The sequence below is a fragment of the Triplophysa dalaica genome, chromosome 17 (genome assembly GCF_015846415.1).
Source record: "Triplophysa dalaica isolate WHDGS20190420 chromosome 17, ASM1584641v1, whole genome shotgun sequence".
In the NCBI taxonomy this organism is placed as follows: Eukaryota; Metazoa; Chordata; class Actinopteri; order Cypriniformes; family Nemacheilidae; genus Triplophysa; species Triplophysa dalaica.
This window is the reverse complement of record NC_079558.1, coordinates 9,522,769-9,542,241: the sequence shown is the minus strand read 5'-3', so window position 1 is coordinate 9,542,241 and position 19,473 is coordinate 9,522,769. Positions and strand designations below refer to the sequence as shown.

The window sequence follows — 19,473 nt, the reverse complement described above, 5'->3', positions numbered from 1 at the left end:
GGATTGCACTGAAATAATCTATTTAGAAGATGAAGAATCAGATTAGGACAAATCTCCACACAAATAAAGTTTGTTTTCTGTCACCAAGGACAATTACATTAAAAAGACCGCATTTACTTTATCGCATTCGCAGCCAATTTAGTGGCGTTGTGGAACCATATGACATCATTCAACACTCTCTCCTGCTCTTCAGTTATAAATCTCTCTCTTTTTCTCTCTCTCTACCTGCCAAAAGCTCTGGTAACGAACCAGACTACTCACAACACTGGTGAGGGTTATCCTGACCTCTTTGCTTGCGCTCATCCATTACTTCTAATGTACGCGTTGTAGCCACAGGACAGAGCACCATATGTACAGAGTGCATTTTCTGCCTGCTTTCCAAAATGATGCGAACCTTAATGGACATGGAATGGGAACGGGTCTCACTGACCAGTAAGATGAAAAAATACTTGAAAAGAATTGCTAAGTGTATCTGCTCATGATCATTTCTTTACGTGAATGCAGGTATGTGCAAATTCACATAAATGTGCAGGTGACATTAGTGATGATGGGGGAGGCACACTGCCTGGAGTCATAAATCCCATCAGGAAACGTGAAGCCTGGTTATACAGGGTTAAATGAGAAATAATGCAAATAATTATCCCTCATTCAACAAGATAACAGATCTGTTTCCATAGGGATTCATTTCAGGGGAAAACTTCGAAAAACACTGTCAAAACCACTTCACTCCGCAAAAGCAACTTATCTTAGTGGGAAATATTTCTGTTTGCTACATGGAAATCTATGACTGTATATAAAGTGCATGGCCAAAAGTCATATCTAAATAGGCATATAACAAGGGTGATATGGTGGCATATGTCAACATGTTTGTTGTGTGACCTTTACCTCTTAAATTATAAGACATTATATAAGGAATTGAATTTCATACAAAGAATTTCTTTGTAATACAAGTCAACAGAACTACATGATTTAATATCACCCGACTAAATGCAGCCCTGCACATAAAAAGAAAGAATTGTAAGATTCGAATTCTGATTAAAAGCGCTACCTGATACACATGATAGGTGTTGGCAGCTCGACCTTGAAGGAACACAGAAGGGATCCACACGTTGACAAGAGCTCGTTGCGTTCTTAGACACAAAGAAGGAAACACACGAGGGAAATTTTAATTGAGAATACCTCAACATGTTACAATAATACATCAGAGTAGCTACAGTATTTTTCACCCAGGGGTTTGAAATGACAGAAGTCTATTGACATGGACGGGAAATATTGATGCCATTAGTCATCAATAAGACCAACAGGGTCTTTACATGACACAAGGGTTCAATGTACTATGCGTGTCTTCAGGCCTTTCTTATTATGGTTGACATCCTTTCACATACAAAGGTTACCTCTGTATAAAAACAGAAACAGCGTCCAACCTCTTTATTTTTAGAACATTTTCTTTCTGCAAATCAGAGGCTTTGGGTGAAATTCTATACTATCGATTTGATTCTCTAAAGAGACGTGCAGCATACCACCTCCAACACACGTACAGACCATTATAAAAAGAACAGCGAGGAGGAGGCCACTTACGTCTCAAAGTCAGATAGGCTGGGATCGTCGGAGGTTTGACTCAGGTCTCCTGGAACCTGTTCAAAAACACAAAACAGGAAGGCATGGTGAGTATTTTTTTCTTCTCAGTCGAGTTTGCTGATCAGAACGGTACGGTTTCAAAGACTTCCGACACTGGCATACTTCCCATCCAATAAAGCGCATTACAGTACAGTAACACTTTTCAAAAATCTTTTAATGATCGAGTATTAATTCAGATGTATCTTTCTGTAATAACTTGTTGGGAAAATTTATCCTATATAGTGGTACTCCGCTTTTTGACTCCGGATCTAACATTATGTGCTTCCCAAACGGTCATTTGGGGAAGGGCTCTTGGCTGTTGCGATGCATGTCACTTAAAAACAGTTTATTCCTATGACTCAAATGTTCATGTGTTCATTGGTTTACGTGTTTTTGTGCTTGGACATTGGATGCACAAGCAAGCGCAACGAGCACTGATGATGCACACATTTCATACTGGGCGCGTTTCTGTAGTCGCAGCATTCTGTCTTTTCCAAATATAATTTGAGTGTGAGCAACAGGGAATGGTGAAAAAGTGGCACATCCTGTGTTTTCCACAAGTTTTAGATTTGAATGGCCCTTAAACAATTCACATCTTCCGCAAGCAAATTTTAATTTCTTCCAAAATGTGGTGCGGACATGACCCACCCAAAAATGACACCTATGCAACCAAACATTTCCTTATTAGCACTAAAAGCAACATCGCACCAGTGCGCCCAAATATTTTTTCACGGTCGCACAGATGCGACTGAAATGGTCACAGTATAGAGCACTGTAAGCATTCTTCCAATATCTTTCCTTGTGTTCATCAGAACAAAGAAATGTATACACATTTGGAACAAGAGTGTGAATAAATGACATGAACTGTCCCTTAAACCAGCAATTTATGTGCAAAATAGTTTATTTTCTACTTAAATGTCAAAAATACAATAAATTAAAAGTACTGTAATGATGGTTTTGCTAAACAGAATTTACAGAAAATAATAAAATCCTATTGACTATGCATTAATCCCACATTCCAGGAAGCAGCAATGGCACTCTAATCCTATTGGTTTGTGCATCTTATCTCTTCACAAAAGCGTGGTAATGTCAGCATTTGCAGGGGTCACAGGCTGCCGAGTCTCGGCAGAAAGTGGCACCGGAGAAGAACAGACACATGAGCCATGGAGGTGAGATAAAGCATCCACCGTGTACAGCTAAGCACAGTTACAGAAGGCCACTGCTGTCAGATGTATCAAAGTAATCCATGGCCGACAGATAAGCAGCCAAGAGGAAAGAGAGGGAAGGGTGGAGACTGTGGCATGCTGGAGTCCTCCACTGTGCCCGAGACAGATCAATAGCCCTGGTCAGATACTGAAATAGTGGACCAAAAACTGAAAAAAGGCTTTGAATTAAGTAAAAAAACAAACATTCATATTATTTGCGTTTAGATTAGGAAAGTTACAATATCGGATTTTTCAAACATAAAACAAAGTTTTTTTTTTTCATTTATTCACATGTCATTCTAAACCTGTATGACTTTCTTCTGCAGATCACAAAAGATATTTTGAGGAACGTTGGTAACAAAACAACATTGACCCTCATTGACTTCCATTGTATGGACACAAAACCACAGAGACGTTTCTAAAAATGTCTTCTTTTGTGTTCCACAAGAATGAGTCATTTACAGGTTTTGAATCACATGAGGACGAATAAATTATGACAGAATTTTTCTTTTGGGTTAACTTTAAGAAGTCTGCTTGATTCAACACATCAGGCTTGATGTGATTTACCATTGACAACTTCCTATCAAGTTCAATAAAAAATGACTAACACTGTGTCTACACCGGATCCCGCGCGATGCGTCGCGACAATCCCATTAGAACAAGCCATGTGTCGCGCCGTGTCCAGTTTAGACATTGTGTAAGCGTTTTATCACATCGTTTTAAAAGAAACAGATCTACTCATGCACATAGCAAAAAAATGTGTGTGTTTGTGTCACATGGGTGGGTAAAGGTATATTGGGATAGGAACAGATAGGTGGTGACGGAAGAGGGGGCAGACCTATAAAAGACAATGATCTGTCCAGAGTGTCTGTTGAGCAGAGATAGAGAAGGCATAAAGAAGAACTGAATGTATGAACGGTTACACGCGTGTGAATGTTTGCATGTCCTTACCGGGCCGCGCAAGTCGATGAGTTCCTGTCTCATCTGTCCGATCAGGTTGTCTTTGGCCATAAGAGAGCGGTACAGCCTCTCGTTAAACTCTATCAGCTCTCCGTGCATCTCGGCGACCTGAAAAAAAGAAGCGCAGATGACAAACTGGCGACTGTCTTGAAAAGGCTTGTAGAAAGTGTCATATTTTCAAGGCGAGCTGAATATGGGTTTTGACTCTCAGGTGTGGAAGCGTTTGGCTGGCGAGCAGTAGCTGCTCATTAAAGCCTCTCCCACACCTGCCAGGTGACTTGTCAGCTGTCACTTATAGTAACTGACACAGACATGGAGGAAGCTTCCTGCCTGCCATTTCCCACTCGCAATCATTTGTTTATGGAAATCTTGTGTCGGGGTGTATTTGGGTTGGCTGCGTTGTGCCTGACAGACACATTGTGTCACTTTTTGACAAGTTTGTCCTGGTTGCAGGGCCCCACCTGGCCAGACAAACAAGCATGAATTCATTAAAGAATGAGTCATAAGCCCTGATGTGGCTCTTGAGAATGAAAATAAATTAAATTAGGATGCAAATTAAAATATGCTTTTTTTTAAGATCAACACTTAGAAAATAAGTGAACTTGTGTTTATATAAGAAGGGTTTGGTTCTAAAATGAGATCACTTTTCAAAAATCAGGGTTTTATTGTGTTTTATTGTGTTAGTATTTTTTTAGTTATTAAGGCTTAAATCAGAACAAACAAACTGCAGTTTGATTGATTTTTATTGGAACACACAGTAAAAAAACATGATTTAAAAACAAATAATCTAATTTTGGAACCAAACTCTTCATAAACGTGGGAATATTTACATAATGCTAAATTGTCTGCAATTTTGTCGAGATTACACCAGACCAGTTGTTTTCAAACTGAGGTCTGGGGTCCCCCAGGGGTGGCTAAAGAGAATTCAAGGGGCCCCCCCGAAAAAAAAATGACAACGCAAAAGTCTACTCAACATTTTTACTGTTTCATTTAGAAGTGTTTATCTCTTCTTTCTTGCATGCTTTTAAGATTTGTTTATTTTTTAGGGCTTTCAACCGATTATTCGCAACCTGAACAAAAGTTTACATAATATATGTCTGTGTTCTTTGCAAACAAATTATTGATCTTATTAAAACATACACACAGGCATATATATGAGTCAAATATAAAACATAAAAATGAATAAACATTTATATATAATCAAAATTAAATATAAAAAATACTCGTAAATATTTCCTAAATATGTATAGTGTTTACACATACAAAATTAAAATACACAGTACACAGACATATATTATGAAAACAAAACCTTTTTCTGGTTGCGATTAATCGCTATTAATCTTTTGACAGCCCTATTTATTTTCTATCTTTATAGTTAGTTTTTCTTTTAACAGTTTTCTCTTATTTCACTCATTGGAGTTTGTAAAGTGCAACATTGTAATGAAAATTTTTACAGTTCAAACACATTTGAGTTTAAATGTTAAGATTTATACATCCAATATTTCTCTTATTTTAGCTTATTATGTAATATGTTACCTTTGTAATATCATACTTCTTTATTTATCAAGACTTTAATGTTTTTATACGCATAATTACATAGATAAACGTCTCATTGGTCCAAAACCCTGGCATACATAACTGTACAATAAACATCAAACATGTTTTATCAAACTTGATTATCAGTTCTTGTGCCGTGTTGTGCAGCATTCGTCTGTTTTGATAAAATATAAACTACCAAATACTGATCTAAAAAAAAACTTAAAAGAATTGGAAGAAAGGTGACGGTCTGAAAGCAATACCTGCAACATTTTGAAAATAAATAAAGTACGCTTTAAATAGCTTTAAAAAGAGCTAGTTAACAGAATTATATCCATTTCTCAAAGTCAGTTGTGAGTTCCAAAGACAAGAAGTCTGACAAAAATTAGACAAAGACAAAAATAGTGACCCGTTCAACACATTTAAAGAACAAGCATCTGTTCAAAACACACATTTTTGAAATAATGTTTGAAACATGAATAAAACAGTCTTTTGACATAAAGGGGATTGTGGGTACTAACCAGAACACAAGCATGCAGCACAATACCCTATCTAAAAGCGTGCCCAAACAAACAAACCAAACCCCAAAATAAGCAAAATCACTGCATTTCTTCCATATTTCACTCTGATCAATACACACACTGAGCCCATTTAAAAACATACGCTTATGAGCATCATGTGTGGAGAATTCATTCATCTCCAGCAGAAAAACACACTTACGGCTTGTAGTATTACCATTCATCACATTTAAACATCTCTGACCCCATTTTCAAATAGGACATTAAAATATGGAAATTAATTGTAAGCGTTCAAGAAACCCAATTAATTTCTGCAAGGAAGCGAGCAAATCAGTTTGTTGTTCAGTAAGCAAAAAGCACGCCGCGTCCTTTCCTTCCGACCTGCGCTGCCGCTGAAATGATCTAAACAGGAGACAGGTTCACGCACTTTAGACAGCCTATCGAACATAATTAGCGCCAATCCACACGTATCACTGTAATTATGGGATGCCCCGGCACTCCGACACAGATATATCGGTACACCATATTCCTCAATTAGTCCCAGTCATTTTCATGAATGAAAGAATAACAATTGTGTGGAAAACAAACAACATGCAAGTGCAACATCGCAAAAATAAGTTTGGGCAGAAATGGGAAAAAACGTCAAGAAGGGAGAGAAGCATGTGTGCATTTTCATAATCTGCCAAGAACGGCGATAAGAACGAGAAGATGGGAGGCGTTTAATGAGAGGAGTGTTAGATGAATCGCAGGGATTCGGAGGTTCATTATTTCCACCTGGTTTATGTGCCAGACGCTTTTGTAGATAAACAGCAGCGGAGGAGATATTATATTTAGCGAATGACAAGTTTGCCAGATGCTTCGCTGATTTACAGCTTGTGAACTGGATTCGAATGAAATTAGACTGCAAACTAATTAAAAACTTTACAAATTTAAGCTGCTTTGCGGCTTAAAGATATTTATGCAATGTCACACAAGAAAGAATACAAAAGCTACTGGGAGTGTGACACTCCTTTAATCTAGGAAACCCAAAACTGTTATCATCATTTTGTATCCAGGTGGCTCTCGGATGCGGGCTCTGCCTACAGCTCGCCTGCACTGCTGTCAATGCGCAGATACAAATGCTGAGCCAAGTGTCCTGAATAAAAACAGATTTGTTTAAAAAGGGAGTGGGGAGATGGGGAACTGTGACCCGATGGGATACGCGCTCTTATATCCATAATTGGATCTGAAACAAGTTGGAGAATTCATCTTAGAGGACAGGCTTAGCAAACACAAACAGACTTGAGGTGTCAGAGATGCAGAGCGAGAGCGAAGTGGGAGGGGACTGAATGTGTGACAGTCAATGTGCTGTTATCACTTTCGGTCCCAAGCAAACACTTGCTGACGGAAACAGAGCTCGCCTTGGAAAACAAGATCCTAACCGATGGATAAAAATGCAGCATGGATGACATAAGAATGGAGAAATCGACAGGGACACAGATACGGGGTAAAAGAAACCCAGAAAATGTACTATAGGAGTAATGGAGAATGCACGCTTATAAAAAAGTAGCAGTGTGTCGATCGAGCAGTGTTCATTAAGACAATTTGTTTGCTATTGGCGTTCATTACCCAAGATACATCAAACCAAGCTAATGAACAACACACCTCATTCTCATTCAGTGTAATATACAATTACAACCCCATTAGGTATACAGTGCTTGAAAGATACATCAGACCATCACCACCCAATGTAAGGTTTGTGCCACAGCTGCCTAAACTAACCGTATTAGTGATTACCAAAATCATTTTTTTGTTTAATGATTATAGAAATACATAGCATCCTTGCCATTATTAGAGAGACGTCTCATGAGTTGTGTGTCCCAATTTCATCACATTATCCTGAGTGAAACAAGCCTTTTGTTGAGGTGCTGCTGATAATGCCCTTTGTATGGTTCCCATCAATGCGACAGTTGTGCACCTCAGCTTCATTGGCTGTTTCGGCCCTTTATCACAAGAGACCCTCAGCCAAGGGAGGCCCACCGCAGGTTGATCAGACCTTGGTTGTTACAAGGTCATCTGGCAGAAGCAGTGGGCAGCTATCACTGCAACTCAAAGGTAATTCCCGCCGGCCCTAAGAATCGAACCGGCAACCTTCTGGTCACGAGTGCAACTCTCTAACCCTTAGGCCACGACTACCCAAACCATTAATGTGCACTCAGTGCCCCAATCTCGTGTGGCATACCATTAAAACACATTACCAAAATCCACGCAACCATACACGCCAACCCGTTGGCTAAGGCTGTTATAGCCCCACTGGCTCCGTTAATGCAAGCTCAGTGCCCCCGGTCCCGTATGGCATAACAATACAACAAACAACACAATTTTATAAAGTGGTCACTTGGCAGCCCAAATTGTGTCCTTCAGCTTCAACCACAGCCAGTGGCTGCTTCTCTCAGCTACGGTGGCAAGTTCTTTGACTACCGTCCGTTGGGCCTGTCCTCTGATCCCCACTTTCTTAAGCACCCTTGTAGTGGAATGGGAAACAAAGCCCCTGCAGCCCTCTGTCACCGGGAACACTTTCATTGTCCATCCCCAAACTTCAGCCTCCGCTGCCAAGTTGGCATACCGGAGATTCCTTAAGAATCTCTTTAAAAATAAGAGTCAAACTAAAAACAAAACTATAATATGTTTGCTCTTTTAATGGTTGAATTTCTGAGTGAAGCGGGTTGAATGGGTGTTCCGCCACGAAGACTTGGAAGTAAACGCTCACTGGTATGATTGGATAGAGTTGGAGCCTTCTGTGAATTTGGTTCGAGATGTAATGTTAGTTACACATTCGCCCTATTCGCACAGGATTAGTATTATCTGGGGACCTCGTGTGATTTATACCTCCCCACATCATCGGTATTTCATGTGACGCATTCGCAAGCGATAAATGAAGCCTATGATTTTACTCAAATTTACCAATTTATTTCCTGTATGTGATGGCAAGGCTTCGTGTATAGTTTGTATAGCCTATAGTTTGTATAGCCGATAGTTGTATGGCGTTTAATGATTCACATGGGATTAAGATCACAGACAAACTCTGCAAGTATTACAAATGACTAGAGGTCCCCAGGTAACACTAATCCCATGCGAATAGGGCTCAAGAGATCTCTAACAAAGTGACGCATAGTACAAATATGTTGTACTCGCATATTATTGCTGCGCCATTCCAATCGGATCCAATATTGACGGCACAGCACTGCTTTTTAATTTTAGTCTCTCCGCAAATCCATCAACGACCTCTGCCTTGTTCACAAAGGAATCCGCGATAATGTTTTACCCCTTTGAGCTGGAACTTCATTAAAAATAAACTTCCGCCACTCATTAATAATCTCGGAAGCCGAATGAAGGTTTTGCAGCGAGTGTGTTCTTCCACAACCAGGCACTGACTGCACAATATTTTGCGAAATTTTACAGCACATTTACTGCTTGCTCACTCTGTGGGCGGGGCTAGAGTAGTAGTCGTTGAATTTTTTCTGTTGAGGTGGTGTTTAACCTATCATAGATAGGTGCATTCCAGGACCTGGCGTTCCCTGAGCCTGGTGTCAATAACCGTTGTAATTTCAGTAACAAGGGCGATTTCAGTTCTGACACTTACAGGATGTTCGCTTGAATACGATTCCTTCTTATATAACAGAAGCTCAGGTTAATATAGAGATCTTAATTCATCGGCACTTTAAGGCGTAAATGATAATAAACATGGGTGATTTAATGGAAATAAAAAATACACGTTTTATTTAGCCAAAATAATTCCTCAGGATTATGCAATTACAATTGTTTTAAACCTGTTCTCGTTTTATGAGTATGAGAGTATTAAGATCTGATGTAAACGTGATGTAAAAATGAAGTGAGTTTGTAATTCACATTCATTCCCCCAACCTCTTTACATTTTTTACATGTAAATCAATTGACGACTCATAGATTGCACCATGAACCAAAAATATAAGAACAGAAGCCCCTGCATGGCGAATCATAAAAAGCTTAAAAAAATATTCAGATTATCATTTTTCCTAAACAGCCCTTCTTTAAAGACAGCTTATTAAAAGTCAAACTTGTGCCACGGGGTGTGAACATTACTATATGTAAATGTGAAGGAACATTCTGATCTAAAAGTAATGTTCTAAACAGTCTGAAGAGACATGTCTTCACATTCACACAGTGTTGTAATCACACAAACCACCAGACTGGAGCGAAAAACAGCGGCAGTAAGGATTTCCTCTACCACCACACTGAAAACAATGAGATCTGGTCTAATAAACAGAGCGGGTGTGAAGATTGAAGACTGGGCATGCAGTGAACACGCAAACCCCTGTGATGGTCATTCACCACATCTCGCATGAAAACTCACATCAAACAGGATTCAAGATCTCTTTTGACCGGTTCTCCAGAGTTCAGAATATCTTCAGGAGGTGGGCTTCACGTTATTCATCACAGCCATTGAGCCAGGAAGAGGGAGAACAAAGTTAATGAAATCCCGCCCCTTGTACCTGAGAAAAATTGCACTAATCGTAGTTTTGGATGCTGCTTTTACAGAACTGCAAAACAAAACAACAACAATTTCTGGTATAACTGTATGTTGCTGTTCTTTTATGTCATTTGTCCGCATACACATGTTTTTGTGTACTTCCCATTGCACCATAGACTACAAAAGAATGTTTGAACACCCCTGAAACAAAACTGCATAAGATAGATGTTTTCACAGAAAATATCTTGAATTCAAATTTTCTCACCACAATGGTGGTGTAATTTAAATGTAATTTAATTGAACTAAAAAAAGGCTATTTGCTAAACTTCAATTTCCTTAAAGCCCCAAGTACATTTATCTTATTGTTGGATGTTTTAACAAGACAAAAATATTAATAATTTAATTGCAGCACCATTCGTTTGCACAAACAGGCGTTTCTGTGAATTTTACTGTCTGAGCTGTGATTTCATGAAATTTACAATATGTGACCCTGTTTATGAAATCCAGACTGAAGTCTCATCATCTAAAAATTAGATTATATGACTCAAAGCAGTCATTACAAAAAAAAGATAAAAACAGGCTATGCACTGTGCTGGGTTGTTTTTTACCCATCCCGGGTAAAAATTGGACTGAACACACTGGTGGGTTAAAAATTACCCAATGCTGGGTCATTTCAACCCAACTGCTCATGGTTGGGTAAAGACTTCCCAGCAATTGGGTTAAAAAAAACCATCATTGGGTCATTTTAACCCAGCAGTGTGTTCTGTTCTGTCCAATATTTACCCAGCTTCTACAAAGAGCCATTTTAAAAGTCATAAAACGCTTGACTAAAATAAATACACACTAAAAGTTTGTATCATCCAGCACCTTCAGTATGCAGCAACATTCTGGACGCAGATCTCCAGACACAATCCACTCCAATGTTTTCCCCTGTCCAGCAGAGATCAAAGTAAAACATGCAATTTGAACAAGCTGCAAGCCGAAAGTCCCACTGAGTCATTAACTGGTGTGTGGCAGTGTTGCATAGCCACTGAGATAGAGGCAGAATATCCCATAGTGATAATATGAAAGCAGTACGAGAGTGAAAGCGTGTGGGTGGCAGAGAGATCCTCTGGTGCCGTTTCATTGGAAAGATGAACTCTTCAATCGTCTCATGCATTTAAGACGATACATTTACTGTGTTTCTGGCAGATGTGAAACATAGCTTTTCGTACAAAGACTCCTCGGACTGTGGCGGCGGTGTAGAAGTATAGTGAAGTCAATTATTTGACTAGATTTATAGACATAAACGCTGGTCGTTATATCATAACTCACGACTGCGACTGAGATGCCATTGATTTTTGTTTGCAAAGCAGCACGGCTTTGAAAATATGAATTCAGTTTCATAAATACACCACGAATGTAATAAAACTTCCATTTGGTTCATATTCACTGCTGCTGTTGTAGAAAGCCAAATAAATATCCTCTACTTGTCAACAGAGAAAAATCGCAAGTGATTTGCATAGAGATGAGAGGGATGTCTGTGTGCCAACCAAACCCAAAATTAAACACTGCTCTGAATTTAACTGTTGAAGGTCTAGTTTATGAAATTTAGTGCCGTCTAGTGGTGAGGCTGTGAATTGCAACCAATGGCTAAATCCACCCCTCCCTTTCGAAAGCACTATGGCAGCTGACAAAGCACAGAGATGTCGTCACGGTTTTGCTTCTTTGGCGAAGGAGATAGCATATATACGAAACGTGCTCCGTTTAGGACATTTGTAGAAACAACATGGTGAATTCTATGTAAGGGGACCTGGGGTGTATGTAGGTAATTAAAAAAAATAACGCTTCATTATGTAAGGTCTTTATACACCTCTGAAGACATAGTTATTTATATTCTATTGCATTAATGTCAATAGATCCTCCAAAAAAATACGCACAGCACCTTTAAAACTACAAGTAAGGCTATACAGGCATGCCCATGTATGCTGTCTATCAAGACAAAGAACTAAGCAAATGAGCCCACAGATACTGATACTGAAACTGAAACATGAGCCTGAAACATTCAAGTTAAAGGACGCCGCAAATACAAGTAGCTTAAGAAATCATTTCCAGTAATAAAGAACTTTATGAATGTATGAATTATTCATTAGCATTCATTATCAATTGTCCAGACAGTTCGGTAGATGTTGCTCTGTTGGACTCATCACACATTTATGGCAATGAAAGACCATTTTCAAATTAGGGTCATTTTCAAAATGTACCTCGAGTGTACTACGTAGCTATACCCATCACCTTCATAAAAGCAACAAACCAAATGCTGCAAGAAAACGGAGCCGATATTAAAGTCATTATTATTCACCACTGACATCAATAAAAAATAATTTTAGGTTGGTTTATTACAAGGCTGAGGTTAGAATTTGCAGGGGAAACGACAGAAATTACTCACTTCGACGAGTTTACGCTCATAGTTGGAAGCCAGTTCCTCTACATCAGCCATAGACTTGTTCTGTGTGGCTGGAGGCGGACCGTCGCTATTTGTCTGAATGATTAATGCTGTGGAAGAGAGAACAAAATGTAACAAGCGTTAGAAAAAGAATTCAAACGAAAAAATACAACACAGGCCTTCCCATTTTTAAAAGAAGGATGGAAAAATGACATGAAGAACAATACGCAAACATGACCATAGTATTTCATATTTATCCATTTTGAAAATACACCGTCAATTGTATTTGTGAACATAAAATGTAAAATTTACAATTTATTGTGTAAATAACTACTGTACCAAACGGCATTCATTCGTGTAACTTCCCAATGAGATGTGGTCTAACATTTCAACCTGCGTCTCAACCAATAGCATAAGCTTAGAGGTACACTTCCTGTTTGACCAACAAATGGAAGTCATTAAACAATTCTGGGGCACCATTGACTACCATAGTAGTTTTTCTTCTTTATAAGGAAGTCAATAGTGCCCCAGAACTGTTTGGTTACAAACATTTTTCCAAATATCTTTCTTTGTAACATGTATGCAGGTATAGAACAACTTGAGGATGAGTAAATGATGACAGAATTCTAATTTTTGGGTGAATTGTCCCTTTAAAATGGGGTAAAACAATCAAATCTGAGTTTCTTGTTTGTCACACCAAAAAACATGTGCTTTCTTCAATGCTGCAGTTCTGTAGCCTCCCGTTTAATCTAGTTTCAGTAAAGCAGCCTGTGACAGCTGAAATGTTAAACTTATAAACAGCAGGAAGAAATCTTTCGGCAATTGAAAACACAATTAAAATCAGCACCTTCTCGCACTGCGAACGTCGCCTGAGGCACCACGGCCAACGGAAACCAGCAAAGCAATAAGAACACAAATCAACCCCGGACCTGGCCGCCGTTCAGCGGAACAGCTGTTAGGTTCTCTCATTTCTTCTCCCAAGAGGGAAAGTAAATCCGCATATGTATAGAAATGGAGAGATTGATTTCAGGTGCAGCGATTGGTGGATTAGATAGCAAAGGACTGGAGTTAACACCGACCGGCTGATAGAGGGTTGAACGCATCATCGGCACAGCGGAGATATGCACGCAAAGGCTCCATAGGGCGCATATCTGCCGGGGTAACGATGGAGTGGAGGAGGTGGTGCTCAGCTAAAAAAGTTTCCCATAAAGCCAGGAATAAATCTACCCAGTACAAGTCAACAGTCCTGAACATTATCACCTCACCCGCACACAGCCGCCCGCCATTTCAGCGCTGAGTCTTATCTGTGCTCTGCCAACAGTCTACACATCCCACTAACTCACACGCCACTACTGTCAGCAAGAGTGGACTGGACTCGCATTACCTCCAATGTGCCGCTCAACCTTGATTTCTGTCGACCACAGTCACGGCTGACTGCATTAATAATACATGCACTTATATAGCGCTGGTGTGTGTGAGGTTTCTCACACTGGGCCAACATTAAATTGGTCCATGCAACGGTGTGTTATAGTCCTGTGGAGCCAAATGAAAAACTTGTTGTGTGAAGGATTATTCTGTGCCAGCCGGAAATACACATAATAAAATTGGACCTTATTTTTCTTTTATTTATGTTTTTTAAGGCATGCTGCAAAAATGTATTTGTTGTGGTGTGTCGGACAAGTTTTATTGCATATGAAGATTAAAAAAAAAACAGCCCTAGAATTGGGAAAAAAATGAGATTGCCTGAGGGGCTGGTGTAAGTTATCATTAAAGGGATACTTCACCCAAAAATGAAAATTCTGTCATCATTTACTCGCCCTTTAGTTGTTTCAAACTGTATAAATTTCTTTGTTCTGTGAACACAAATGAAGATATTTTGAAGAATGTAGGAAATCTAATCGTTTTGGGACACCCCTGACTACCATAGTGGTAGCTCTTCTTACTATGGTACTCAATGGTGACCCCTAAAAGTTTGTTTACAAACATTCTTTCAATATCTTTTTTGTGTTCATAGGAATTTAAGAAAATGTAAACAACATGTAAGTCAATTGATGAAAGAAGTTTCATGTTTGGGTGAACTATCCCTTTAAGATTTAATATACATTTTAATATACATATGTGATGCAATCAGGGAAAACATGGTGAAATTTTACATATTACCGATGGTGATACCATATGAAAGCTGTGTTCAAGTCCTTTCCATATATATATATATATATATATATACATATATATATAGTCCTTATATATATATAACATTCCCAAGTGTTATAATATTTAAAAAAACGGTATGAAAACTGTTTGAATAAGTACAAGAGTATACATTTAAAAGTAATGCATAGCGTTAAACCTATACGTTCTAAATGCCGAAAAAATTAAAAAAATAGTTGGTGGCCTCTTATCTTGTTCAACAGCTATGTATAGGAAATATGAACTGACATCTGCTTTCATCAAGAACCTCATGATTATTCATATAATCAAATATGATTCAGGAAAGGTGGATTTAAAAAAAGTATGTGCACACAATTTGTAAAGATATGAATAAAGACACGCAGGATATTAGAGCCCGCCCTTGAATACATTTGTGGGAGTAAATGTACATTATATGCATTGATTGACATATGGAAACGAAGTCCCTGCTGATGTGATGAAGATAGAATAAAGAAATATACGCACACTTAATGAGACTGTTGATCAAACTAATCTCCATCTATTTTCCCATCATGCCCCAGTCGCTTCCTGCGAGACAGCTTGAGATAACAGCAGCGTATCATTCCATCAACAATCTTTACTAAGTACAGGACGCAGTCAATCTGAAGCCCGGACGTGAAACTGCATACTAACACCGTACACCTTGGAGAGGGCAAACGCTGGGTGGGTCTTAAAGAATAACCATAGAGAACTTCGCTCACAATCCTTAATATTACATATTTGAGTACCTTCATCTGACCTCAATCTGACTTGAGAAAGATATAAGTAATAAATAAGTAACTCTAAAGCTGGGTCACAGTCGGATTACAATGTTCTGCTTTTCTCTTTGAAGTAGTGACCTTAAAATTAAAAGTTAAGGGTAAATCTTTTCCTGGATTTTTTTGTTTTTCACAGCAATGGTTACCATTTCATCCTTATACTTCACTACATACACATCAATTTTGTGAAAATAAAATCCTTGAAGCAGTTCAATCCAAATATGTCGCGAACAACTGCTTTTATCACCAGATGGTTTCTCTCACATCAAAGAAAGGCCATCGGGTGTGCGATTAGGCCCTTTTATAAAAAAGCAGACGTCGGAAATTAGAACAAGTATCAATAAATGAGTAAAGCCTGATAACAGTAATGCCACGCGTCTAACAGGAAGCGATAAAACAAGATTAATGAGGAAGGGGCCAGAGATGTTTGTTTGGCTGGTGGTGATGCTGAGTCTTACATTATCAACACAGATTTATATTTGGCTAGGGTGGGCCAGGCTGGGCAACGCTGCTAAAATGCAAAATACTGTGCAATATCCACAACAACAAAGAAATTTCACTACATTTGGAGTTCCTTTTTATAGGCTGATGGTAAAGCCGTATCACAATAGATCATAAGGGGATGGAAAGATGGCGGTGTTTGATCAAGAAATCCCTTTCTTGAGCACTGGGGTTAAAATAACCCAGTGTGATTCAGCTTGTAATCTTACAAGAGCTTTATTTTGAGAATCCTGATTCTGTTCTTCATCATTAAGCCAATTTATGCGATAAATAAAGCAAAAACATGACATATGACAAGAGTAAAAAACTAGGGATTTTTCAGGTCCTACTTTGGTTTAGGGTGTGTCAACAAAAAGTGTACATAGAAGGTGTAAAACACTATTATTTTGTAATAATAGGTAGTTATTATTACCTAACACCTTGACTGACTCTCAAATGATTAGTTCTGCGATTCATCAGTCTTTCCGCTAGACTAACGATTATTTTGATAATCATTTAGTTGGACGATAACTTTTTTCCGATTAATCGTATAAAAATGTAATTACATCTTTTGCTTTTAATAAATAAATCAGATATAGGAAAAGTATACACAACTCATTAGACTTCTCCCAAACTGTTGTGAATGTCTCCATAATTAACACACCTGGTGAGTTGATTCAGGTGTGTCATATTAGAAGCATATTTTTTTTAATATTAAAAAAGTGTACTTAAGGACAGTACTCCAGTAAATGTACTTCCTTACTTTCCACCTCTGAACTAAATAAACCACCAAATCAGGGTGCTTAGCCTATTATGTACTTTGCAAAGTGCAAACGGCCAAAATTGGGTTTTTACTAATATAATCTTGAATTTTGTCTTTAAAAACCCCTCTCCCTTTTAGACTAAAAAACTGTGCAGCTTGATGAGATGAATGCAAAACACGTATGACTTTAAAACTGCACACCCCTCGCTGCACGGAGAGACCTATGCACAGAGGGACACGTGTGACTTTAAAACTGCGCATCTCGCGCTGCAAGAAGAGATGGATCATGGAGAGACATCTGACTTTTAAACTGCGCAGCTCATGCACGGAGAGACACATCTAAAACAGTAATTTTAAAAGGGAAGACGACACGCTTGATTTATAACTGCACAGCTCGCAAGTGATGTCACAGACCATATAATCAAAAATATCGATTTTATCGATAAGTTGTAGCTCCTCTAGTCAAGTTTGCTGTGATTGGTTTACCGCGAATGAGGCTCACGAGCTACAGTGTTTGGGGGCCCCATGACAAAAAATCTAATTGGGCCCCCTGTCCCATCAAAAGCTTTACATAACTCTAATTAAAGGCTTGCAACTGTCTTGCTTCTTGTAGTTCAATACTAGTACTAGCACAATATTTACTTCTGGTGATTTGTACATGCATGCAAGTCTATTATGCAGTTCACAATTTGATGCAAGATTAAAAGCAACCCTAAAAATGTGCTGAAGGCCATCTTTTACAGTCTCAATGTATTTTTATTATAAAATTTGACAAAATGGAAAATTCTATAAAAAAATGGTATTTAATATTATTATTAAAAAAAAGAAAACAAACAAATTTAAATATATATTAACTTTTGAATCAAAATAAATAAACATCATCCTCTCAAAACAATGAAAACAGCAGATTTTTTAACTAAGCTGCACATATATTAATATGAATATCTTGCGTAACGTTTCCCTTTACTGATTAAATGGTGATTCAATGTAGGCTAACACTAGTCTGTAGCTAGCTAGCTTATTTCACTATGGACATTAAGCCAACAGGTTAATACCACTCACAGACTATAGGCTCCCCATCTTTCTTGGTGAAAAACTGGGTTACAGTTTGACACCCTTTCCTTTGTCTTTCCTCTCTCTCTTTTCTCTCTTTCCCTTTTTGAAAACCAGATTTTGATTTAACGTTACTAGGCAACATTGTGGTCACTTCAGTTCTGGCGCATCTACTGACTGCAACTAAACACAGTCACTGAGAGCGCTAAGGCAGGACCAAACCATTTCATGCAGATACAGGGGGTGGTCGGTCAATATGGATGTTTACTTTTCTGTCAATCGGGATTTTTGACTTTTACTGCCAAAAACAAAGTGATCATTAATTTTATTATTATATAAATATGGTTTAATATGATGATGGTTTAATAACTTTATATGAGTTTAGTTATATTGACCCTGTCAGTCATGGGACCTTGGAATTGTCCTAACTTTTCCCCCCTATACGGCGCCCCTGTGTTTGGTGGAAAAGAGTGAAGTTTTCGCAGGAAATCCTAGCAAAACATAGGCTGGGACTATACACAGTGACGTATATCCACTGTGGTTTGCGAATTGGACTAGGGACAACTCGTTTGCGAGATTCAGCGTCGACTCCCTTTTCCAAGCCATTATTCATTCCCCTTCGGGTTTACCTCATGGCAGACTGCTTACTTTCAAACACGGCAACATTGCACACTAGCGCTGCGCGGTGTACGCTTCAAAATACCCGCAATGTTCTCTACTTTAGAAACGGTAGTATCGTTGTACCGTAGTTAATGTTGCATATGCGCATTGATATTCATTTGAACACTAACATCTGTCTTTTTGCGGTCTTTGTCTCCTAAATGAATGTGTGTTTTGAATGACTCTGAGTTAATGATTCAAATTGGCAATAGAATGAGTTGGTTAAATGATTCACTAACTTGGTGGAAAATAGACGCCAACTACTGGCCGTATTAGTTTTGCATTTAAAGTAAGCCTAATATTTCCCTTTATAATTATAAGACTGCTGTATCAATACATTTTTGTTTCCACGTGAAAAATTATCTAGTGTACTTTAGTATTTACTACAGTAAATTACTTAAACTCATAGATACTAGTGTTTTTATCATAGTAAATATTTAACTATACTACAGTATTTGCGACAATTTGTCCAATTACTACAGTTAATACAACAACATATTCTAGTGCAAAGTATAATACAGTTCACTATAGTAAATACAAAATGTTTAATCTAAATCTGTGTATTTGTATAGATTTGAATTCTATGGCACAGCATCGCGATACTACTTGGTATCAAGATACTTCAGCTGATATAGTATCATAAGACATGTTTATGGTACCGTGACAACTTACACACTGCATGACATGTAATTTTCATGATCTCATGTTTACATTTTACATTTAGGCATTTGGCAGACACTTTTATCCAAAGTGACTTACATTGCTTTATCCTATACATTTTACATAGGTATTTGCAAT

The 19,473-nt window shown here is 38.3% G+C and overlaps 1 protein-coding gene across 1 annotated transcript in view; it reads right to left on the bottom strand.

The window, feature by feature from the left end:
* snx29 (sorting nexin 29) overlaps window positions 1-19,473 on the bottom strand; it is a 94,315-nt gene that overhangs the window by 35,990 nt on the left and 38,852 nt on the right. Inside the window, exons 15-18 of the mRNA XM_056771159.1 lie at window positions 12,754-12,860; window positions 3,774-3,890; window positions 1,579-1,634; window positions 1,049-1,130 (exon numbers count right to left, since the gene is read on the bottom strand). Of these exons, the coding sequence (XP_056627137.1) occupies window positions 1,049-1,130; window positions 1,579-1,634; window positions 3,774-3,890; window positions 12,754-12,860 (362 nt within the window). The remainder of the gene's footprint in view (window positions 1-1,048; window positions 1,131-1,578; window positions 1,635-3,773; window positions 3,891-12,753; window positions 12,861-19,473) is intronic.